We start from the raw sequence: 25,009 nt of genomic DNA, 5'->3' as shown, positions 1-25,009 counted from the left end.
AGTTTCTTCCTTCTGTTGAACACAAAGGAAGATATTTTGAAGAAAGTGTGTAACCAGGCTGCTTTGGGGCACCAGAAAAAAAAAAAAAAAAAAAAATACTATGGAAGTCAATGGTGCCCCAGAACTGTTCAGTTTCCCACATTCTTCAAAATATCTTCCTTTGTGCTCAACAGAACAAAGAAATTTATACAGATTTGGAACAACTTGAGGGAGAGTAAATGATGACAGAATTTTCATTTTTGGGTGAACTATCCCTTTAAACTCATGATGGAAGAAGATTAGAACAATACTAGACTATGGATGTATGGTTTATGGATCAGATTTTCTTTCACTTTCGATTCTACTTCATCCTCCCCTAATGGGCGTGGCACTGGAGAAGAAGGATAAGCTGCTCCGTATGGCTAAACTCTCTCGCATTTTCCTAATTGTGATTTAGATGCTTAACAAAACTTACATTTCCTGCAACGAGTTTTATGTGTTGATTTATCGATAATACAAGTTGCTAATGATGACATATTGAAATTGTTTTGATGGTTTTTTTTAATGTAGCGCATTTGTTGTTATTTTAGTAAGCATTTTCCCGCGCTGTGACCTGTCAGCAATGCAGTAAAATGGCGCTGAGGCGCTCCAGGATTTTGCGGTCGCGGTAATTAATGCGAAATTTCGGAGCTATAATCACCATATTTATTATGAAACCATCATATTTAAAAATACAGTAATAATTTGTTGTTACTACTGTAAATCTATATTATGGGTGTATTTCGGTATTTTTATTTTAACATATTTTAACGACATTAATGACAGTAGGCTATATTTGTTGAACAAAAATGATTTTTTTATTCATCAAAATAAACAGAAAATTATGGAAGCCCGTTTCCGCCACTAAATAAAAAAAAAAAAAAAAAAAGAGTAATTGCGACTTTTTATCTCAGAATTCTGACTTTTTATCTCGCAATTGCGAGTTTATATCTCACAATTGCGAGTTATAAAATCAGAATTCTGAGATAAAAAGTCGCAATTACTCTTTTTTTTTTTTAGTGGCGGAAATGGGCTTCCATAGAAAATAGTAGCCTTCAAACTTTGCTAAACACTTTTATGATTTATTTTCACACAACAATTGTTGCTCCATCAATGCTCAATACAAACATTAAAAAAAAGCACTGACATGTATTTTTCCTCCCATTTCATATTTTCCCCATGTTGCCTCAGGTGATGGTCCTGGTGAGTTTGTGTGAATTTTTTTTTTTTTTTTTTTTTTCCACCTGTAGATCTGGCGACTCCTGCTGGACACATTTTTATCTGTCTCTAATGTAAAAACATGATCTGACATGATCAGTTGACATCTAATCACTCCTAAAATCTGAAATGAAAGTAGCAGTTATTGAGAGTGTTTGATCTGCAACAGCAATGTTGGGGCAGAAGACGAGTGCAAGTCAATCTCAATTCAGTTCAGATACTTTATTAGCGTGATGTGTCTACAAACAATAGTGTCAAATCATTACTACACAAAAGAAATAATGACAAGAAAATGAAACAATATAACAACAGCAAATATTAAAGTATTAGAATAAGATGTCAATCAAGTAATTAATCAAATATACTTGTCTGTAATATAATGTGACCTGTAAAACAGGCATATCAAGACATGAACAAAATCAGTATTTGGTTTTCTCTGTCACCTCTTTATATTTGTCACAGTGAAGGAGAAAGTGTCTTAGAAAACAAATACAGAATCACTGCAAACATTTCAAAGAAAAAATGAGCAAATATCTATTAATATCTCACTGAATGCTGTTCACTCAGTTACACATTTGGAAACTCATTATTATTATTATGTTTTTTTACATATTTAAGAATAATAAACTATACATTGGAGTTATGTAGGAATTAAAAAAGGTGAATTAAATCAAATCTGTTATATTTTAGCTTTCTCAAAGTATATTGTAATTTTACACAACGTTATAATGTCTCCATGTGAAATGTTTTACACAGTATTGGAGTTCCTGTTGAACACACTTGACTGCCGCTTTTCTGTGGTTTTTGGTCCAAGTCGTGCATTTATAAAAAAGTAATAATAATAATAAAAAGTTTCAACAACAGTTGCAATTGTATAGTCAAACAAGCGTTCCCTTTTCCTCTACAGATGGTCAGGCCATCCAAACACACCAGATCAAACACAACTCGCTGTGTTTCAGTATAGTACAGCACGATCTCTGTGATCAGTATATGAGCCGCTTACTGTGACTTCTATCTTTGTTCCTTTTCCTTCTTCATCAGGATTTTTCCTCCAATGCGCTTTCCATGTTCCGTCCTCCATTTCCTCTCTGATTTCCGTTTCTTCGAAGATCATCCCAGAGTTTTTCTGGATTACATCAATTGACTTGTTGTAGTCTTTCAGTTTATTTCGATATTCCTCTATGGTTAATTCTTCCCTGGAGTTTGAATCAGCTAGCTTCTCATTTTTCATCATATAGCACTCTGGTTTTAGTACTGTCCCGTCCTCATTCTCCACAATTATCACCTTAAACAGGTGAGTTGGTACTGCTTTCCCTCGCAAAAACTTGTATTTCACACACCCTTCGCTTTTATGTTGTTCATTACTATTCTTTTCATTATTCTCTCCCCTGGATTCCACAGGCTTTTCACTTTTATTTTCATTATTATTTTTCTTTTTACTATTGCTTGGTAGGTAAAGTGGTCCAGTGTACACATGGACGTTACGGACTTCTTTTTTCTGAGCTATTTTCCGGCAAAGTTCCTCCAAATCACTCCACAGGACTTTGTTAAAGTGCCTCTGCTGTGGTACAGTATTGGTTATATAAAAAGTGTCATTGCAGGCTTCCTGACACCACTTGTGATTGGCAACCGCAGCAAGATGACCTCGGTTGTATGCTGTATTCTTATATGGATCCACAGATGGTCGGAAGAGGGGATGAACTAAAGTATCATCTTTAAAGTTGTTTACCCTATAAACTTTTTTATTAGATTTTGGACTCTTGTTCAGTATCTCATACACCCATGCAGCATTCCTGGTTCGATTGTCATATAATGTAATGTAAAAATTGTTTTGGAGTATTTGAGTAGGTGAAGGGACTTTGTCTATTAATTTGTATGTGTTTTCATTAGGGCTGTTCATGATTTCCATTGCAACTGTATTTGAGGCCTTGCATTTTTTGTCGTTTTCATCTGTTTCTGTGGCGTTTTCATCTGCCTTGTATTTTTTTTTGTCAATCATCTCTGCGAATGGGATGCGTATGTAGACATGCTTATTAGCACTGGGATCTCCTCCAGACTGCTGATTATCCTCCTTCAGATCAGACTGTGCTTCTTCTCTTTCACTCTCATCATTTTTCTGTTCTTCTTCACTCTCATCATAACCCTGACTTCTTTTCATCAATTGCAGCATTATAGCAAGAGACCAGCATTTTCTTCTTCTTGAGAATTTGTACATTTCTTTTGTTTTTTTCGAAGCTCTTTGGATGAACCAAACTGGCCAGCAATCAGGCAGTGTAGTATTATAAAGCTCTTTATCTTCCCTTATTTTCAAATATTTTTTATATTTCCTTTTAATATCTCTTTCAAAGTGAGAAAACTTTTTGAAATATGATGTCAACTCCTCAACTATTTGATCTAGTTTAGGATCAGGATCTTCCCCTTTCTTGGAAGCGGTTTGATCACTTCCAGAAGATTCAGGATTGGAGGATTTACTTTGGTTTTCAGGCATCTTAAGTCAGATGTAGAGCTAAAACACAAGGTCTTCAAGCAGGAATAAAATAATATGTGCTTCTGGAAAAGAAAAAAATAACTTTATTTCAAAATTCAAGACTTAATTTAATTCAGAAGTAATTAAAATATTTACTCACATCAACAGGCTGTAATCTGTCAGATAAACAGAAACTTCTGCTGCTTTGACTTTACTTCAGTTCTTCTGTTCTACACAAAACAAACACAAACTTATTATGTATTAAAGCAGAACAACTTTAAGACTTTTTATTAAGACCAAAGCAGTTACTGAATGTGCCACCACGAATACTGTTTTGTGTACAGTTACCTTATACCGTATCACAAGCGTTTAGTCAAGTCACCTTTATTCATATTGTGTGTATTTCTTATAGTGTCAACTGAACTGTCTTAACCCTGTCTATCCTTTAGTAGAAACAGAAAATCCAGTAACCGATCTAATGAAATCTTAGAGAGATATCATGTGTTCTCCAGTAAATGATGTTTCAGTTGTGACAATGAAACTTAAATTTATTGCTAAGTTTAGGGTGTCAGATTTATTCCTTCATCTCTGTGGTGTTCAGATGGACCGAGGAGGGGTCAGATAAATTGGTAGTGGGAAGTTCCCATTGACATGCATTATACGACTGACAGACCGCAACGGTTGGAGTTAAAAATCATCATTTTGACAAAGTCACCTACATCTTGGATGCCCTGGGGGTAAGCAGATAAACATCAAATTTTCATTTTTGGGTGAACTATCCTTTTAATGTGGCTTAATGCACTGAGACTGATATTAAAGAGACCAAATTCTGTACGTAGTTTACTAATAAAGCACATATGTGCAGAAAAACAGATGAGACCAAAATATGAACTTTCAGTATCACTTAAATTGCATAAGCCATTTTAAGCATTTTCTTCATAATGGTTTTATAAAGGGAAGAAAATGCTTAATGTGTAATTAAACACGCTGCGTTCATATTCATATTTAAAGATGCATCTGTTTTTAAAGACGCATCTCTTTAGCCAAGCGTTCACATAATGCATCTCATATCAGATCAATTGCACATGACTATCTTTGCTTAATGTTATGAACAGCAGCTACGCTAATTATTCTCAATTTGCTTTTCTGTTTTATGCCCGTCCCGAGGTGACTAGAGAGTACATCAGTTTCAGTTTGGATCCAGCCTCTTAAGAAGACCTCAGATGACCAACACCTGTGAAGAGACAGCGGCAACTCCTGCGAGGACTTCAGAAGATGCAACATCTGGATCGACATGCACATTACCAAATTTCTATATATCCTAATTATTGTTAATATGTAATTGATTATTTTCAGGAGCTCATTGCTTCTACCTTCAATTAAATTGCTAACAGTGATTGTAAATGAATTGCCTAAATTATTACATTATTAGCTAACTGCATTCTCTAAATTGTGATGTTGACATGCATTCTCTGTAAAGCTGCTTTGAAACGATATGTATCGTGAAAAGCGCTATACAAATAAATGTGAATTGATTATTCAGGGCTCATCTGCACATCTATTAATAATATAATAATATATTAATATCACTGTCTAAGTACATTAAGACAGCGTTTTAAAATGTTCCCCTGCAGGGAGCCACTACTAAACTGTTCACAAGCTCTGATTTTGGTTGTCATTTGTTGAAATAAATATAAAAATACAGTGTGTCCGTGTCTGTCTGTCCACTGAATGTGACCCATAATGTTTGCGAACCAGACCAGCAGTCAAAAATAAATGTCTCCCAAAAATAATCACTTTTTAAAATGACTTAATCATGCTCATCTGCTTGCATCATCGATGAGGTGTATCCTCCAACATTACCTACTGTCTAATGCATTAAAATGCATTGAACACTTCCAAATTTTAGAATCACTAATTTGCCTATAACCTGCGCGAGACATACATGCACAACATACGCTACACTTCTGAAATAAAACAGAACTACATTTCCAGAATGCCCCATGAATCAAAAATTATTAGATGAGTTTTAGTAAAAGTGAAATAACCAATAAATGTAAATGTAAAAAAGTCAAACCTGAGGAAATCTGTGCCCCAAACAGAATGAGTTTTTCAGCTGCATAGTATATAAGAGATGTGTCTTGTTTTCCTGAATTCTTCTGCTGTATTCTTTTTGTGGGCTTAAATAAGTGTACTCATGTTACGCAAGATGCATGTCAGCCAATGAGAAATAATCTGCATGTTATTGAAATGCCAGATGTCTTAACTCTTTTTCCTGTACATCACATGACTTTCAGGAAAATACTACAATAGAGGGTCTGTGCAGGGATGTGGGACGCAGGACTTGGAAAACACCACAGTCACAGTGAAAAAGAACATGAATGTCTTATTTGTTCTTGAGATGTCTCTGACACACAATGTGTATATGGAAAATACCACAGGGAGGGGGAGGAGGAGGAGGGTGAGGGTGAGGAGGAGGCAGGAATTTCTTAGAAGGAAAAACAGAATTGTGTGTCTCTTTTCCTCAGAATTGCAATTCTGACTTTTTTCCCCTCAGAATTGTGAAACAAACTCACAATTGCGAGTTATAAAGCCCGAACTAGAAGAGGAAAGGAAATCTAGAAGGCAGAGGAGGCAAGATAAGTATAGATACCTTGAAGCTGATGGTAAGGGAAAGGGTGGTAAGCTGGATGAAGTGATTGGGTTTAAGGTTCCCAGTAATATGGCTGAAATGCAGAAAGAAGATCCTGTTGTGTCTTTGTTGTACCAGCAAGCTACTCTGACAAGTCAGGGAGAAGGTGAGAAGGCAGTAGGAGGTAGAGTAGGTGAGAGGTTTGTCCTTCAGGAGGAGGTGTTATATCGGCAACAGGGAGATAGTTTGCAGATGGTGGTACCTAAGGCAGTTCAAAATGTAGTCCTATCTTTGGGTCATTCCATTCCCTGGGCAGGCCACCTGGGTAGGCAGAAGTCTTTGGCCCGAATTAGGAAACATTTTTATTGGCCTGGCATTAGAAGAGATGTGGTAAAATTCTGTAAAACTTGCCCAGAGTGTCAGCTGACCTCCAACAGACTACCCTCTAAAGCCCCCCTTCAACCTCTTCCAGTTATTGGAGTTCCATTCGAACGACTTGCTATGGATATTGTTGGTCCAGTTGAGAACAGTAGAGCAGGCCACAGGTTTATGTTAGTGGTGAGTGATTACGCTACCAAGTATCCAGAGGTGTTTCCATTGAGGACGATTGGAGCTAAGCAAATAGCATCCTGTTTGATTCAGTTGTTTTCTAGACTAGGATTTCCTAGGGAGATTCTTACAGATTGTGGGACCAATTTTACTTCAAAGCTTTTAAAGCAAGTCTATCAGTTGTTAAGTATTAAGGGCCTAAAGTCTACACCGTTCCATCCTCAAACAGGTTGATTAGTTGAGAGATTTAATCAAACCCTTAAAAGTATGCTCAGGAAATTCATAAATGAGACTGGCTCAGACTGGCACCAGTGGTTGCCCTATTTGCTCTTTGCTTATCGTGAAGTCCCCCAGGCCTCAACAGGTTTTTCCCCTTTTGAATTGTTGTATGGCCATGATGTGAGAGGACCATTGTCACTGTTAAAAGAGACATGGGTGGGCCAGAAGGAACTGGGGGAAGGAAAAGACGTTGCTTCCTTCGTAGTTGCCATGTATGAAAAATTGCAGAAAATGACAAATTTGGCTCAAGAGCATATGGCAGAAGCTCAACAGAGACAAAAGTCTTGGTATGATAAATCGGCAAGAACTCGTACATTTGTGCCAGGTCAACAAGTACTTGTAATGTTACCCACAGCGTCCAGTAAGCTTTTAGCCAAATGGCAAGGGCCTTTTAAAGTACAAAAGAAAGTGGGACCAACAACATATGAAATTCTAACTCCAGGACAAGCCCGTTCAAGCAGAATGCTGCATGTAAACTTGTTGAAAGAGTGGTCCCCTCGGAAGGAATGTCTGCTGATTCGGTCTGTGAAAGATGAAGAAGAGGTGTAAGAGCAGTATTTTCCTGTTCAGAATTCTGCAGTGCTCAACTTAGGTCATCTCACTGAGTCCCAGCAACAGCAACTTCAGTCTCTTTGCCATCCTGAACTGTTCCAAGAGAGGCCTGGTCGAACGGAACTGGTAGAGCATGACATCGTCTTAAAAGAGGATGCCGTTCCCAAGAGACTAAGTTATCGTATACCTGAAAGACTACTTCCAGCTCTTAAGAAGGAACTAGATCTGATGATTTTCTTGGGAGTGACTGAACCTTCTAAAAGTGAATGGTGCAGTCCTGTGGTCTTAGTACCTAAAAAGGATGGAACTACAAGATTTTGCATTGACTTTCGATATTTGAATTCAGTTTCAAAATTTGACTCCTATCCAATGCCTCGTATTGAGGAGCTGACTGAACGCTTGGGTAATGCAAAATATCTTAGCACTGTTGATCTATGTAAAGGTTACTGGCAAGTGCCTTTGAGTTCCTGATCTAAAGAATTCACAGCTTTTCGGACTCCTTGGGGCCTACACCATTTTAAGACTATGCCTTTTGGCCTGCATGGGGCTCCGCCCACCTTTCAAAGACTGATGGATCAGGTATTGCATGGCTTGTCTGATTTTACTGCAGCATACCTTGATGACATTGTGATATTTAGTAAAACTTGGGAAGAGCATCTGAAGCATTTGCAGGTGGTTTTAAGACGTATTCAAGAAGCGGGACTGACAATCAATCCGGGTAAATGTGCCCTGGCAAAGAAAGAGACTGAATACCTTGGCTATGTCCTGGGAAATGGGGTCATTCGGCCTCAAGTGGGGAAGGTGCAAGCTATTGAGTCCTGTTCCCTACCTAAGACAAAGAAACAGGTGAGGTCTTTTCTCGGATTAGTTGGGTGGTATCGCCGATTTGTGCCCAATTTTTCTTCTAGAGCTGCTGCCCTAACAGATTTGATTAAAAAAAAATGCCCCAAACAAGATTCAGTGGTCTGAGCAGGCCCAGAGAGCTTTCCAGGATATTCAAGGGGCTCTACAGGAAAGCCCAGTGTTGTACAGTCCCAGGTTTGATCAACCATTTGTTTTACAGACTGATGCATCAGGAGTTGGACTTGGAGCAGTATTATTCCAGGGAGAAGTGGGAAATCGTCATCCTGTGGCTTACATTAGCTGTAAATTGTTTCCTAGGGAAGTGCGTTATTCAACTATTGAGAAGGAATGCTTGGCGGTGAAGTGGGCCTTGGACTCTTTTAAATACTATCTTTTGGGCAGGCACTTCACTTTGGAGACTGACCATAGAGCCCTTCTATGGGTGAATAAAATGAAAGACTCTAATGCCAGGATAACTCGCTGGTACTTGTCTCTGCAACCCTATCAGTTTACGGTCCTCCATCGACCAGGCAAAGAGAACCTTGCTGCTGATTTCCTCTCCCGTCACGTGAGCGAGGAACCAGAGGTGGGGGAGAGTGTGACGGGTGCGTAGCCCACCTCACATGTTTAGCCTTACTATTGTGTTTGGTTTAATGTTTCATTTAGTTTAACATAATATGGTTTGTTACTTTTATTTAATCCCCTTATTACAAGAAATACACAGGACAAGTTTAACAAGTTAAGTTTATTAAAATCTTGAATGTAAAGAAGGGTGCACACTTCTTATATTCCTTGCTGATTAACTTTAGCTGAGTCCTAGATTGCTCTGGTCCATGGGGTGACGGCCACATTCCATGTGGCAGCAGACAGAGGGAGAGGCGGTGCTTCAATCTCCTAATTTGTGCTGTGCCAGAGGAAGTTGGACTGTACCATCATGTTCTGAGTTAGAGGGGATCTTCTGTGTTATGTCATTTAGGTTATCTGTTTGTTGGTTTGAGTATTTTCTTTTCTTTTTTTTTTTTTTTTGTATTTTAGGTAGATGATTGTATTATGTTAGGTATTATGGCGTATATTGTTCTGTGACTTGCTATTTTGTTTGAGTTTATTTGGTAAAGTTATTTGATATTTACCTTTTGTTATCTTGTTAACAGGGGAGTTATTTTTCTTTGATTGTTTAATTTTTGTTTTTGGTTTTTTGTTATTCCTTTGTATATACTTTGGAAATGATTTTCAACTTTCCTGTTAAGATTATTTTATTTGTTGGTTTAAATAAACCCTTCTCGGTTTGCCTACTACCTGTCCAGCTTGTTCTTGGCCCGACCACCACAGGGACCCAACACTTTCCTACTCAGTGATGGAAAAAAGTGGAATACTGCCCACCTGGCATACTCACCTGGACTGACTGCAACGCATTACAGCAAACACACAACACTACACACAGCTCTGTGAAAGTCTCACGTATGAGACGCAAGCCTATTTGGCACAAAGACTATGTGATCAAATAAATAGGACTGTTTTACATGTAAGTTGGTGTAGCCCTCAAAGGAAAGAAAACTGTTCTGAATGAATTTTGCTCTTATTGGTTTACAAAAATGTTAAAAGTAATGTAGTTGAATATGTTCGAGTATCAATTTACTGTTTTGCTGACAGTTCATGTATTCATGTCATGAGTTTTAAAGCCACCTATACATCATTGTTTAATATACAATGAATATACTGTACGGACTGTTACTGAATAGTTGCCTAGGTTGCCACAACTGCTTTATTCAGAGTACATGTTTCCTTGGTTAAGTTAAGAGAAATGTTTTTACAAAGAGGGGAAATGTTGTGTCGTATAATGTAATTCCTCATGCTGCCGCTAGAGACGCTGGATAGGAGAGAGAAGAAGAGAGTTACTAGGAGTGAAGGAGAAGTGCGCTCAGAGTTAACATGTGCAGTTGCTGTTCGGAATAAATACGAGGTCTCTGAATATATACAGTGTGTGCTTACTACTTGCAGATCTAACAATGCGCTTATTGACGGAGATAACTCCCTTGTGCTTCTTCTTTTTGGAGGCTCAGTTTGTTTGAACTGTCCTTCCTCTGTCGTTTATGCTGTTGTCTTCTAGCATTCTTTCTCTTCTTCACTGTAATCTTCGTGTATTTCATCTCTGCTGGCGGTTTCAACATGTTCTCTTCACCCCTGTGTATCTTCTCAATAAATAAGTTCAGGAACTTAACATTCACAACTTTTGCTTATCTCATCCTGTTCTTCAAAAAAGAGGAAGTCAAATACATTTGTGTCTAAATTAACACTATTTTAAGTATTGCAGGTACTTTTCAAGCATCTTTATATGGCAAGCAAAATAATTTTGAAAATATAAAATGTTCTTTATTAAATGAGATTTTTGTTTGTTTGTTTCAAATAGAAATCATGATTCTCCCATGATTCTGATAACTAAACAAAATTGTATATAATTATTTACTAGAGGACAAAATTAATTGCTTATGTCTGTTTAAAAGTATTTAATTTAATTTAATAAAATGGGTTAGAATGAATAATTTAATGTCTCACTCATAACTACTTCACTTGTTTCTTTACTGGATGAATCAATGTTTTTGAACAAATCTTTTGAATGAATCATTTAATGTCAAATACATTTTAACAGTCACTTGTCACCTCCTAGTGCCATAACGATGTAATCGATACAGCCGTTATTTGAAGCGGCAAGTTTTAAAATGTAATTTGATCTGATTGAATCGAGATCACAATCTGTAGACACACTGATGTGGAGGTGTCGCATTAAAGCATTTTAGTGGGCTTAAACAGATAGCCCTTTACAGCAGATTTAGTTCAAAAACAACTGACCTAAATACGATTTTCAGTTAGAATAATTCATTCTAAAATTCAACATTAGTAGGCTGACTTACTTTTCGCCATCATTCGTGCGCGCACTCGAGGATCCACCAGTTCTTGGCTTATTTTTAGTCAGACTTGTAAATTCATTCACTGGAGAGTCGCTCTGAGCGGATCATTGAATCAGTGATTTGTTGACTCGAGAACAGCTGCAATACGATCAGTCCAATTCGCGAATTAATTCTTTGATGTGATTTCTGAACCGATTTAACAGGATGACTGTTTGTGCATGAATCGTAAAGTGCGATTTTATGCTTTGGAAAGTAGTGAAGTAAAAGTAAAAGTTGCTCAAAATAAAAATGGCCCTTACCAGACCTGACCAGCCAGAGAACATCAGGGACAAACCATCTGCATTTCCTTTGGAGACCCCAGCCTGATGTTTCACCATAAAATGGAAATCCTAAAGGGCTAGGAACCACCTGGGGACTCTGGCGTTGGTGTCTTTGTCATCCACTGAAGGGGGGCATGGTCTGTCACCAGCGTAAAGGATCTCCCTAAAAGGTAATAACGCAACTCCATGACTGCCCACTTTATGGCAAGGGCCTCCTTCTCAACGGTGGCATACCGTGTTTCTGGTGGGGTGAGCTTCCTACTAATGTATGTCACCGGATATTCTTACCCCCCAACAGTTTGTGACAAGACTGCTCCCAGGCTGGTGTCTGAGGCATCTGTCTGGAGAGTAAAGGGCCGGGAAAAGTCAGGGGCATGTAGAACTGGGGACAAAGTGAGGGCAGCCTTCAGACACTGGAACACCTCTTCGGCCGCAGGGCTCCACTGTATTTTGTCTGGTTGGCCCTTTTTGGTCAGGTCTGTAAGGTGACAAAACAAAGAGGAGAAGGACAGAATGAAGCATCGACAATAGCCCGCTAAACACAGGAAAGCCTGTATCTGCCTCTTTTTGGTTGGCCGGGGACAGTCCCGTATAGCTGCCACTTTCTTGTTTTGGGGAAGGATAAGGTCTCGGCCTATACAGTAGCCCAGGTAGCATGCTTCATCAAGTCCCAGATCGCACTTGCGGGGATTAGGAGTTAGTCCAGCCCGACGTAATGCAGACAGCACTTCACGTAACCTGGTTAGATGGTCTTCCCGCCTCTCTGAGTAGACCACCACATCATCAATATAGGCGGTGCTGTACTCTTGCTGGGGCCACAGGACAATATCCATTAGCTGTTGGAATGTGGCTGGAGCCCCATGCAGGCCAAAAGGAAGGACCCGGTCCCAGCCTCTGAACTCATCCACTCTGGGCATGGGGTAGCTGTCGAACTGCGAGACTTCATTTAGCTTCCTAAAAAAAAGTGCCATCTGGTTTAGGGACCATTACGATCGGGCTGGACCAGGGGCTGTTGGATGGTTCAATCACTTGTAATTGGATCATTTTCTTCACCTCCTCCTCAATGGCCTGCCGGCAAGATTCCAGGACTCTGTAGGGACGCTGCCAGACAAGGACCTGGGGAGGTGTCCATATCTGATGGGTGAGAATAGTGGTGCGACCAGGAAGTTCAGAGAAGACATCCTTAAATTCACAGACCAGGGATTCCAGCTCCTTCTGCTGGGGCCCTGCGAGATGACTGCCAAGATCTACTATGGGATCATTGACTTCGGCTATCAGGGCAGTTGGGTGAGCTTCCACAACCCATTGTTTCAGGAGGTTGATGTGGTATAGTTGTTCCTTCTTCCTTCTTCCTTCTCCTGGGCTGACGCAGCCAGTAATTCATGGGTCCCACCCGCTCGACAATGGTGTAAGAGCCCTGCCAGGAAGCTAAGAACTTGCAGGCGGAGTTGGGGACCAGGACAAGGACTTTATCGCCAGGCTGGAATGGCACCTTAATAACTAGAAGCGGGAACAGGGGGGCCGGAGCTGGTTTCTTTGGAGCGTTTCTCTGACAGGCCTCGCAGGCTTGGCAAAAGCAACGAACATCCATATTCATACTCGGCCAGTGGAAACGATCCCAGAGACGATGGAGGGTATTTTCTGCGGCTAGATGTCCAGCCATAGGAGAATGGGCTAGTGTCATCACCAGGTCTGTCTTTGCTTTTGGCAGAACCAGCAATTCCTTTTCTTTGCCCGCCTGATAGCCAGACAGTACAACAAGCCATTATTACAAAGTATGGGGAGGGGTGAGGAGGGAGTAGGTGTTCATTTACATCTACTATTCTGACCTGGCCCTCAAGAGCCGATCCACGGTGACCCTTTCTACTACCTCTGCAGCTGTAGCTTGGTCGGGCAGCAGCCAATGCTTAACAATTGAGCAAGCTGTGTGGCCTGAATGCGCAAGGGGACACGAGGCTCAAAAGTCCATTCATGCACTTTCTGTGTGGCACAGACTGAAGACAGCCCCACAAAGTCGAGGATTTCCTTCTTCAGCACAGCATATTCATTTGCCATCTCCCACAAGCAGCGGAGCAAGAAGTTGTGTCCACTCGGTTTGATCCCAGTCTTCTCGAGTTGCTATCACCTTGAAAGTATGGAGGAACGCCTCAACATCATCCTGATCCATCATTTTAGGGAGGATTTGCCTCACTGAAGCTCATCTTTCCAGTGGACTTGTGCGAGCGGTTGTCTCTGCTCGTAAGCGCACCAGGTCTTTAGCTATGTGTGTCTGGCTTGCCACCAGCCTCTCTGACAACTGCTGCTGTCAAACTGATACCTCTGCAAGGTGTTGGATAATGTCTCCCACGCTGGGAGAAGGAGCTGCCTCTGTTGTACAAGATGTACAAAACACACTTTTATGTAAATATAAACACTGTAATGCGATACTGATGATTTAATTGTGTTGAAAGTCGTTCGTTTTACTATACTGATAGTGTGTCATGAGTTTAGCATGCCTAAACACATGGTTGGCATGGGTGCCTCGTGATTAACGCGATAGCCGCTATATGTGATAAATCATGGTCAGTATGTCGATGTTATTTGAGTGTATAAAAGTTCATGATGTTTCAGATTTATGAGTTATCTTAAACTTGCACATTTAGTTGGGGTATAATGCTATTTCGTGTATTCTGACTTATTTACACTATTAAAGAGTTGGATTCTCATGCTAAACATGGCCAAAGTTTCAAAACATGAGTTGGACGTATGACGGAATATTTCTGTTCCAAAAATTCTCTTCCAAATCGTCACAGCTTTCGGATTTCTTTTTCAAGCATCGGTCTGAGTGAGGGTGGAATTTCCTTGTATGGGCACTTCTCCTGGAAGGGCACATGCGCGCATGTCGACCAGAGCGAGAGAGCAAGGGCATGCCCATCAACGCGCGTTCGGGTTTACGGAAGTCATCGGCAGTGCTGCACAGGTCACAGGACTTCACGAAATCAACAATGTCACCAAAGAAGTGTGTTTTTGGTTGTGAGGGAAAGATAACCTGCTTCCCAAAGAACCCAGCATTAAGAGGAGCTGAGAGTTTTGTGCTCACACATTACATTGATGCACTCTCGATGTTTGTTATTAAAATAACCATAGAAACTGATCGTTACAATCACTTTTTTTTATTGGTTGAAATGAATGTAGAGTATCTCGTGTTTTTCCGTGGCTGCTTGAGCTCTCAGGATCGGCGCTTATGGTTTCATAAACAAGGCCCAGTTTAGCGCTGGATTTACAGATCGTTTGAAACTGAAAGATGGAGCGGTCATAGCGGTAATGATCCCAGTCGAACAGCAGGTGGTGAGTAAAACTGCTTCAAATGTCTGTTTTATTGGCAATAGGCGCCTGAGTGCATATAACGTAATGTAAACAATACGAACGCAGTGAATTCATAAGTTCGTTATTCGTTATTCATACACTATATTCATTATAGTGATTCAAAGGTTATCCATGGATAATGCGATGGTGTATTGTGTGTGTTTAAATACAGCTGTTTAGACCATTGATAGCTTGCAGACGATCGCTACACAAAAGCTGCGCGTACACGTGATAGTGCGTCACTCTCAGAAACTGTGCGTGATACATTATTTCATTGTTAAGAGTAAATAGTAATTAATATGTGTACATTTCTGCATATCCTATTCTTTTTGCAAAAAACATGAGATTTGAGTGTCACTGTGCAAGTAGGAAATGCCACAAATGCTTTTTAGGACTAGAGCAGGTGCACTGTATGGAGAGAGTTTATTAAATAGCCTGTTGATCATATTTTCTAAATGTTTTCTATTGTCATGCAAAGTGTTTGAATTCATTCCGTCATTACTGTGAAAAAGTGACATGTGTTGATACTGTAATGTACTGAGCTTAATATGCATATGCTTTCATTATTCATTCAGAGTAAATACGCCATCAATGAAACAATCACTGCTGCGTTCTTCTTTAATTTTTCTTAATTCATCTTTTTGTTCTTCTTTTCAGGAGTACTACAATTACACATTTCAGCATTAGAATAATCTCAGCCTATTGGTTTATCATCTGCAACGTTAATTAGTTTGGTTAAATCAAATCTAACAATAAAAATAACCAGCAGGGAACGTCTTCTTTAGGTTGCAACAAAAAGAACCAATAGAGAATGTTCCCAGAACGCTCTTATTTGGTTCCCCAAAAAAATAACCAAATGGGAACCATATGGGAACCATAGGGGAACGTTTGTGTTTGCTGGGTAAAAACTTGTTCTGTGTTGTGTTGTATATCATTGTGGAGACAGACACGGGACAGCAGGAGTCAAATTCACTGGATCTTTTTACTGACATGAACACAACAGAAAAGCAGCCTCTATAAGTGACTCGCTCTTAATGTGCTCTATAAAACATGTATGATGTACACTTGTCACCATGTGATCACCATGTGCTCATTTCCATATATTAGACAAAAATATATAAAGCAAAAAGTGCAAAATGACAAAAACAATCACACAGATAAGTAAAATAACATTATACACATAAATTGGAGTGAAAATAACAACTCCTTTCTTCCATGCATTTACAATGCCAAGGGGAAGAGGAGGGGACAGAACAACAAATTATACTGGCTCATGATGACCAGCAATTAAATCATCATTACCACAATTAAAAGAGAAAGCACTCATATCAATCAGGCATCTATATCAGGTGAAAACAATTTCAGGAAAGAAATTTCACTCACTTTTCTGTTCTACATTCAAAAGTGACAGAACCAGGTTCGTTTTCACCCAGCGCTTACTGTTTCTATCTCAGGGAGCTAAAAGACAAGTTTTCCTCCCAATTTGCGGATGTTAAATCCCTAACGCATGTACTGGCATTCACAGAGAATCCATTTGCTTGTGACATACAGGCTACTTCTGTCACAATCACGACGGAACACTTCAATGTGGAAAGGACAGCATTTGAGGAGCTGCAGCACAACAACATCCTTAAAGAAAGACATAAAAAAGAGAGCACTGACACATTCTGGACCAGGTGTGTTCTGAAAGACATATATCCTGCATTAATCCAATGTTCTGAAAAAATCTTGACCTTCTGCAGTGGGAATAATAAAGTCAAAGCAATGTTTTCGTCTAACTAACAGATTGTCTTAGAGCGGCTGCCAGTGAGTAACAGCCAAACATTACTGGTGAAAAGAACGCAGACTCAGATTTTCCACTAGGAGTAAAAACTGTAAATATTGTGGTTTAAATGTGGCCTCTGAACTTGAGTACCCCCTCCTCTAAAATGACCCTCATAAGCATAATCATATTCCTCATTTCTCATTTGTTAATTTCAGTCACACCTCCACATCATCACTGACTCTGACTGTGTATTTAAGGCAGCTGTGCTTCTGCTGTCTCTCAAACACAAGACCAGCGTCACACCATGTTTGTTCTGGGTCTGCTCACCTGTATTGTGCTGAGAGCATTCAGTGCTCAGGCAAAAGTGGTCGAGACCTTTGATGAATGTGGTGTATTTTTCTACAAAGACACAGCACCAGGAGGAATGGATCAGAATGCCAAGAAAATCTGTCAGAGGTTGGAGGATGAAAAGAAAATTTCTTCTAAATTTTTTCACCCCACTTCATACAGCTCCTTCTTCGGTCACTACGCTACTCTGTACTCTGTTCCCCACCGGATTCCCCTCTACAGCGCCTACACACTGAAACGGTCATGCTCAGACACTACTGGAAGGACAAACAAGTGGCACTTAGAGCCACAGGTAACTATGTGCTTAATTTCTAACAAAAGACTTCCATTAGCAGTTTGTCACATTTATTTCTATAGCACTTTATACAATACAGATTGTTTCAAAGTAATTGGAAAATAACGTCAATGTCAGAAAAATTTAAGCTCTGCATTTCATAAGAAACAACACAGTTGTGTTTAGTTTATTCAATTTTTGGTCCTCATTCTGTTTTGTAATTGCAAATAATTTATAAAACACATTAGATTGATGGTACTTTATGAAAGTAAAACTGTCCACTGTGAGACAAAGCAGAGAGAAAGAACAAAACTTTTTTCAAAACATGAAAGTCTTTTCTCACAAGCAATAAAACATCAAACTAACCATCATAACATATTCCTTCTGCAGATTTCTGAACCCAACTCCACAATTGATTATATGGTCCCTGAGAATCAAAACAATGAAGATACTTATAAAGGAAATCAAGCCATCAGCAGCGACTACAGAGACACTGGATATGATCGAGGACAACTGAAACCCAACAGCTTCTCATGCACCGATGACGGCCGTACAGCAACATTTACACTGACCAATGCAGCACCTATGGACGCGCGTTTCAACTGTATCCACTGGAAGAAGTTGGAGAGAACTTTAAAGAGTTTTTTGACAAAGAAGCTTGACAGTGATCGTCCTGCAACAGCCTACATCGTCACGGGTACAGTACCTGATGTGAATCTACGGATACCACAGAAGGAAATCTCTGAAGAGCCAGAAAGGGTGACGGTGCCCTCTCACATCTGGACGGCTGTCTGCTATAACCACCACGATGATGACAAGTCTTTTTCCTTTGGCTATATAGGAGAAAACCTGTCGAGAGGTAAAGTAAACCTGATGAGTGTCTCACAGCTGAACAATCGGCTCAATCAACTCTATAAGCTCTCAAATATTAAGATCTTTGTGGATGACTGTTTTGAAGACAGTAATAAATTAAACAAGGTTAAGAAAGCATTTCAGAAATTAATTGGTCTCCCAGTGACCCCAGATGTGCAGAAAACATATGATGCGCTCCAAACAGTCAGCTCTAATGGAGAGGATGTCGTGTTGACTGACATGATTGTAAAATTAACCTTCAACAGTTTGAGCTCTTATTCCACTATGGCAGAAGAGCTACAGGTTTCTACTAAAAGGGCTTGTCTTATAACTAATTACGGACAAGAATCTATTGAATGCCAGTTAGTCCCAAAGAAGCGCAAGATTGCAGTTGATGGCTCGCCCTGCTCAAGCAACACAGGAGGTGAAACCAAGCCCTGCTGCTCCACTCCCTGTCTGTACAAGGACAATCTCAAGGGCTACAGGTGTTACTCAGGCCAGAAAGAGATAGCGTGTTCGCCCCAGTACTCACTCATCACGTATAAAGGAGAGCGATGCATGGATGATCACCCCTGCGGCACATACGGTGAGGACTACTACTGGTGTTACAAAATCTCTGGCAAGTGGGATTACTGCAGTCCTCTGCTGTGGAGAAGTAAGGCTAAAAACGGGCAGTACTGCCGCAGAGACAACGCCTGTGCCAAATATGGTGAAAGCCAGCAATGGTGCTACACAGATGATGGCAAAAAACATGAGTGCTGTACTTCTGATGACTGCTACTCCACTGTGAATGGCAAAACCTGCAAGTCTAATCACCCCTGTGGCAAACATGGTGAAAAATACCTGTGGTGCTGGACCACTCATGGCAGCTGGGATTATTGCTGCACAAGTTGTGGTTAGTTGGTTTAAATTACCATTATTACTAAAGCAGCACTTCACAAAGTTCATTGTGATTGTACTTGGAGTGCTTACTAACCGAGAGACTCTTTCTAACATAAAAATAAGACTCTCTGTGCTTCTATAAATATTTAAAAAAAAAAAAAAATAGAAAATACATTTTCCTAATGATTTTTATGCAAAAAAAACTAACAAGCTTAAAAAAACTATAAATCTTTTATACATTTGCAAATTCATACATAACTACTTTGTTTCAGTAAAAATAAATCTTTGATATATATATGAGTGTGAACAGATCCACACAAAACTTACAGAGCAATGATGTGATTTTCATGAAGCAAAATTCAATCTGTGTCCATTTTTATGTGCTCAATCTGTGTCCATCTCCATCCACTCACACTCAACAGAACACAGTCCAGCTAAAGCTAATTCAACTTCACATTTCAAGTCAAGTCACATTGATTTGGATAGTGCTTTTCATCTTGAAAATAACTTCACAAAAAAGTATGGCTTGACTCGTTTGTTCCAAAGCAGCTTCACAGAAAGAAATCATACTTTAGTGTTTATAATGTCTTTAAAGTTCCTGTGCTGTCGACTGGCGGTGCTGCAGTATGTTTTCTGATTGGCAAAACAATGAGACTGTTGTGCTGCCATCAGTAACTTGTAATGTCTTTATTACAATAATTAAATCACAATGTCTTCTGTCACTTTACATGTCACTTACTCAGACAAAACACCAATAAACACGTGTTGTATAACTCTTGTGAGAGTCTTTCTTCATAAACTCAAGCAGTATTTTCCTCAGATAACGCAATACTCTATCCTGTAAGCAAACATCACAATGTATTACAGTGTCTGTTGTGTCCTATTAACCACTGTATAACTGAATAGTAGTTAATAGCTGCAGACCAGTGAGGGTGCCCATGCTGACCCCTGTCCACCGCCGAAAGAGCCAACAGTGGACACGTGAGCATCAGAACTGGACCACGGAGCAATGGAAGAAGGTGGCGTGGACTGATGAAAAAATATACATTACAGAAATGAGTGGATTCAGCTATGCACTGGTGTTACCCAGCATGCACTGTGATTATCACCATTGGCCCTGTCCCAAATGAAACCTTCTCGATCTTACTGGTGATCTGTTATTTGTTAATGACATTAATTAAGCAGCGTTTACAAGCGGAGTTCTGAAACCTTTCAGCTGGGCACAATTTCAAGATCACTTGCTGGAAGAGAGGTGTACACAGGGTTTTTTTTTTTTGGTTGTACATTCCTTCTCTGAATCACAGGTATGCACGTTTGAGAAATGATCATAAGATCAAATGTAGGATGATTTCTACGCAACATTTTATAAATGAGGCCCCGCTGGCTCGCTGCTTATTGAGAGCACATATCAGCCACAAAGGAACTTACGAACACCCTTCTGAAACCTAAAATGACAGATGGGACACCCTACGGTCACACTGCAGCCATTGTAAGTCCACAAGTGCGGAGCGGTCTCCAACTCTAATGACCAGGGGATTTCGAAACTGGAAACATGCCTTAGGAACAGAAAAGGGACTGGAAAAGCATGCAAAAGAGCTCACTGCATGCATAGCGCTGTGGATGGACAAAGAGCTCAGAGTAGAGTTAGCTAACAATGTAATAATTTAATTTACAATCACTGTTAGCGAATTCATAACAAATTGTGCTGGCTATTGCTTCACTCAAATAACTGTGCCAATGCACATAATTACTTAATCATTACAATTCATATGAGTCAGCTAATAGTGGCGTGATTTCAGTGAATTAAAGTGTTTAACGTAAAATCATTTACTCGCCCTCATGCGTGTGCTGCTGTTCTTGATAAAAAGCTAGTTGGTACGCTGAGCCAAAAACACCCACACACAGGTATTCCCCTTTAAACTGGAGGAGCTACAACAGAAAAGTGAGATGATTTCAGTGAATTAAAGTATTTATCAGAATGCTCCTCTCTAGAGTTTATGCTCACTGAAAGTATTTTCTGAGGTAAATGTGACGTTATTGTTCTCCAGCTGTTTTATTGACATTTATTGAAACACTGATTGATGGATTACATGAGACAAGACTGATTTCATTATCATATCTTCTGATGTTCATTCATGTTTATTTGCTGCTGTAAATAGTAGTGAAGAGATGGTCAGTTCATGATCTGTTTCTTGAAGGTTATGAGAGTCTCAGCAGATCGTATGGAGGTCAGCAGCTCATCTCAACAGAGAGGAACAGAGATGGTGAAGGGTCTGGAAATCCACTTTGTGCCTCGTTGTGAAGGAAAAATAAAGCACTGTCGGCTGAGTACATATTAAAAATGTATGTCATGATGTTGATTCATAGCACCAGATGGTGATCATCATCTAGACACCGAACCGTTTCAGATTCCTGCAGTGAACGAGGATCATCAGATAGGACCTTCACCAGATCCCTGCGTGAAACACATTCAGATTGAGTTCAGATTCATCTGTATCAGCTGTAGGTTACTTCATCATCCATCTAATTCACCTCTTTCTCTCAGTTTGATTCACTCACCTGTTTTTATTTTCTGTTTAATCAGAGATAATTAAAACTTGAGAACTTGAGATTTAATAATTAAATCTGACTTCATGACAGACGATACTGAGTGCTACAAAGGTTATATTTTCACCTCTTTGTTTCTTACACCAAAATCGATACAAATATATAAATTCATACTCTAGAAAGCTGTTCAGTGTGACAGATTCATAAAATAACCTAATAAAATGAATGAAAATGTGATTGATGATGACCTGAGCTCTTGTGAACTAGTGTCAGATGTAAAGACTGAAGTAAGATGTTAGGAAAGATCAGTCTGGACTCACCTGAAGATCCTTTTACGCAGCATGAAACAGATGAAGATGATGAAGATGATGATGAAGAGAGCAAACAGCCACCACAAGTGATCTATACAAGTGATCAAATATCAAATCATCTGATCAATAACAATGATGAATCAATGTTAGAGTTTAAAGGGTTTAAAGCTCTTGATGTTTGACCTGAGAGCTGGAGAGACGGAGTCACTTCATCCAGAACATCTTTAAAACACACAATGATCACAAATATCAGAAAATAAAGGCCTGTTCACATTCAAACTGGATTGAGTCTGAATCAGATCTGAATCAGTGTTTTATTAGTGAATTAGACACACGTTTATCAGCTGAAACTCACCTGAGTTTGGAGTCACTGCAGTTTCATTCCTCACTGAAAAACACATTCACAATCATCATGATTCACTTACAGAAGATTCACTTCAACACAGAGTTTGATCTGAATCAGGACAGATTCACTTCAACACAGAGTTTATTCTGAATCAGGACAGATTCACTTCAACACAGAGTTTGATCTGAATCAGGACAGATTCACTTCAACACAGAGTTTGATCTGAATCAGGACAGATTCACTTCAACACAGAGTTTGATCTGAATCAGGACAGATTCACTTCAACACAGAGTTTGATCTGAATCAGGACAGATTCACTTCAACACAGAGTTTGATCTGATCAGGACAGATTCACTTCAGTTTGATCTGAATCAGGACAGATTCACTTCAACACAGAGTTTGATCTGAATCAGGACAGATTCACTTCAACACAGAGTTTGATCTGAATCAGGACAGATTCACTTCAACACAGAGTCTGATCTGAATCAGGACAGATTCACTTCAACACAGAGTCTGATCTGAATCAGGACAGATTCACTTCAACACAGAGTTTGATCTGAATCAGGACAGATTCACTTCAACACAGAGTCTGATCTGAATCAGGACAGATTCACTTCAACACAGAGTCTGATCTGAATCAGGACAGATTCACTTCAACACAGAGTTTGATCTGAATCAGGACAGATTCACTTCAACACAGAGTCTGATCTGAATCAGGACAGATTCACTTCAACACAGAGTCTGATCTGAATCAGGACAGATTCACTTCAACACAGAGTCTGATCTGAATCAGGACAGATTCACTTCAACACAGAGTCTGATCTGAATCAGGACAGATTCACTTCAACACAGAGTTTGATCTGAATCAGGACAGATTCACTTCAACACAGAGTTTGATCTGAATCAGGACAGATTGATGTGTTTTACTGAAGTGTCTCTCTCACCTCTGAACAGGGTCTTCATTCTGAACTGAAGTGAAAGAAAGAAGCGTTACAGCAGCAATTCTATAGTTCATGAGGGATTAAATATGGAAACAGATGAATGATGAGAGAGATTGAGTTGATTTACTTGTGATTCATCACAGATGATCTCATGATTCAGATTCACACAGCGAGAAGTGACGAGACAATCAGATGATACAGATGTCGCCGGTTCACTCAGTTTGTGTGGATACTCTGGATCTGCGATCAGACACCCGTCCTGAACAAATCAAACACAAGAGGTATCTCTGTGTTGTACTGTGTGTGTGTGTGTGTGTGTGTGTGTGTGTGTGAGAATGTGTGTGTGTGTGCATCAGTCACCTCTGTATACCAGCTCTGTTCACAGTCAGGATCATTGATTGTGTGATTCAGAATCACAGGCAGAATCTTGTACACAAACCCCACTGCTGTCTGAATCTCTGCACACGTCATGTTGATGATGTCCATGATTCACTGCTGAAAAAAAGGAAAAAAATTTGTAAACCAAAGAACTACATTATTGGGTGAACTACTACTTTAACTTTGATTAACAAGTAGATACAGATATTATATTATTACTCGACAGATTTCAGATGAATAAGGCTTATTTTTCAATGTATCTTGAAATATCGAAACTGAAGACCTCATAAAAAAAGAAGACATTAGTTGTGCAATGTTTTTCTGTAAAGCTGCTTTGAAACAGTGTGAACTATAAAAAGTGCTATTTAGTGAAGTTCCGAGCCCATCTAATCTTCCAATTAACAGCCAGAGTATATAAGCAGCTGCTTACCTCTCTTCAGTCTCAGCTGTTCCAGCATCCCTCCAAGGATCACAGCTGGAGAACTGCAGAGATTATTCAGTCAGGGAAAAAAAATTCAGATCATATTCAGATGTCATCAGACATTATAGGAGAAAACTCAGAGCTGATTCTTTGACGTTGCAAAAAGTATCTAATAAGAGGGTGCCAATAATTATGGCCAACGTATTTTGGAGAAAAGCATTTATTTCATAATGTGATTTTTCCCCCACTTTCTGTTCTTTTACTGTAATGAAAGGTTAGATTTTTGTGATTTTGTTTTTATTAAATATCAAAAGGATAAACAATGCAGATTTATTTTTACAGCCATCTTTGATCATATTTACCAGGGGTGCCAATAATTCTGACCACAACTGTAGAGTCCTCGAGATAAGAGGAATTATTAATCAGTAATTAAGTACAATGAAAGTATTAGTAAGTAATTCAGGATGTCTATCCTGTCATTTTAAATGATCAGAATGCATCTATGACAAATGTTCGAAAAATATGGCTTCTTATTAAAAGAAATTTTTACTTTTAATATAAAAATATTCATGTGGCTCAATTTTCCCAGGTTAGGGACAAGTTGAGCCGAGTCAGTGGGTAAATTGCACCATCTGACCATCAAACTGAATCTGAATGTGATGTTGAAGATGTTTGGCCATTAGGGAATACAAGTGGAAAGATAAATATGATTAAGAATCTTCTGGTTCTGGTCAGAGAAGGACTAACCAGTTGCGTAATATTATTACATTGAAACTATACCAGTTTATACTTCAGAGATTTAATCTAACTTCAGT

At 39.4% G+C, this 25,009-nt stretch overlaps 5 protein-coding genes and 1 long non-coding RNA gene across 11 annotated transcripts in view; 4 read left to right on the top strand and 2 right to left on the bottom strand.

Moving 5' to 3' along the window:
* Positions 1-25,009, top strand: part of LOC127508114 (obscurin-like) — a 536,232-nt gene that overhangs the window by 59,721 nt on the left and 451,502 nt on the right. The gene's annotated exons all lie outside the window — the stretch shown is intronic.
* LOC127508155 (CXADR-like membrane protein) overlaps positions 1-25,009 on the top strand; it is a 252,545-nt gene that overhangs the window by 148,604 nt on the left and 78,932 nt on the right. The gene's annotated exons all lie outside the window — the stretch shown is intronic.
* On the bottom strand, positions 1,444-5,913 carry LOC127508130 (uncharacterized). Of its 2 annotated transcripts, none has more exons than XM_051885804.1 (3): positions 5,781-5,913; positions 3,864-3,933; positions 1,444-3,786 (listed from the first exon to the last, which is right to left on the bottom strand). In XM_051885804.1, exon 3 carries the CDS (start codon positions 3,722-3,724, stop codon positions 2,192-2,194), a length of 1,533 nt encoding a protein of 510 aa, XP_051741764.1. In that variant the 5' UTR covers positions 3,725-3,786; positions 3,864-3,933; positions 5,781-5,913; the 3' UTR covers positions 1,444-2,191. The 2 variants fall into 2 exon arrangements, with proteins under 2 accessions (XP_051741764.1, XP_051741765.1); XM_051885805.1 differs by having other exon boundaries at positions 3,864-3,928; positions 5,781-5,872.
* Positions 9,559-11,019, bottom strand: LOC127508263 (uncharacterized). Its single transcript, XR_007928760.1, has 2 exons — positions 9,939-11,019; positions 9,559-9,897 (listed from the first exon to the last, which is right to left on the bottom strand). It is a non-coding gene; the product is annotated as an uncharacterized LOC127508263 (long non-coding RNA).
* The window catches only part of LOC127508124 (endonuclease domain-containing 1 protein-like), a 39,386-nt gene continuing 31,560 nt past the window's right edge, over positions 17,184-25,009 (top strand). The window contains exon 1 of the mRNA XM_051885788.1: positions 17,184-17,534. Within this exon, the coding sequence (XP_051741748.1) occupies positions 17,199-17,534 (336 nt within the window). The 5' untranslated portion in view covers positions 17,184-17,198. The remainder of the gene's footprint in view (positions 17,535-25,009) is intronic.
* Positions 17,735-19,721, top strand: LOC127508135 (uncharacterized). The gene has a single exon (XM_051885811.1). It carries the CDS (start codon positions 17,769-17,771, stop codon positions 19,266-19,268), a length of 1,500 nt encoding a protein of 499 aa, XP_051741771.1. The 5' UTR covers positions 17,735-17,768; the 3' UTR covers positions 19,269-19,721.

This window comes from Ctenopharyngodon idella, chromosome 3 (genome assembly GCF_019924925.1).
Source record: "Ctenopharyngodon idella isolate HZGC_01 chromosome 3, HZGC01, whole genome shotgun sequence".
NCBI classification, from domain to species: domain Eukaryota; kingdom Metazoa; phylum Chordata; class Actinopteri; order Cypriniformes; family Xenocyprididae; genus Ctenopharyngodon; species Ctenopharyngodon idella.
The sequence above is the reverse complement of the archived record's forward strand: the minus strand, read 5'-3'. Positions and strand labels throughout refer to the sequence as shown.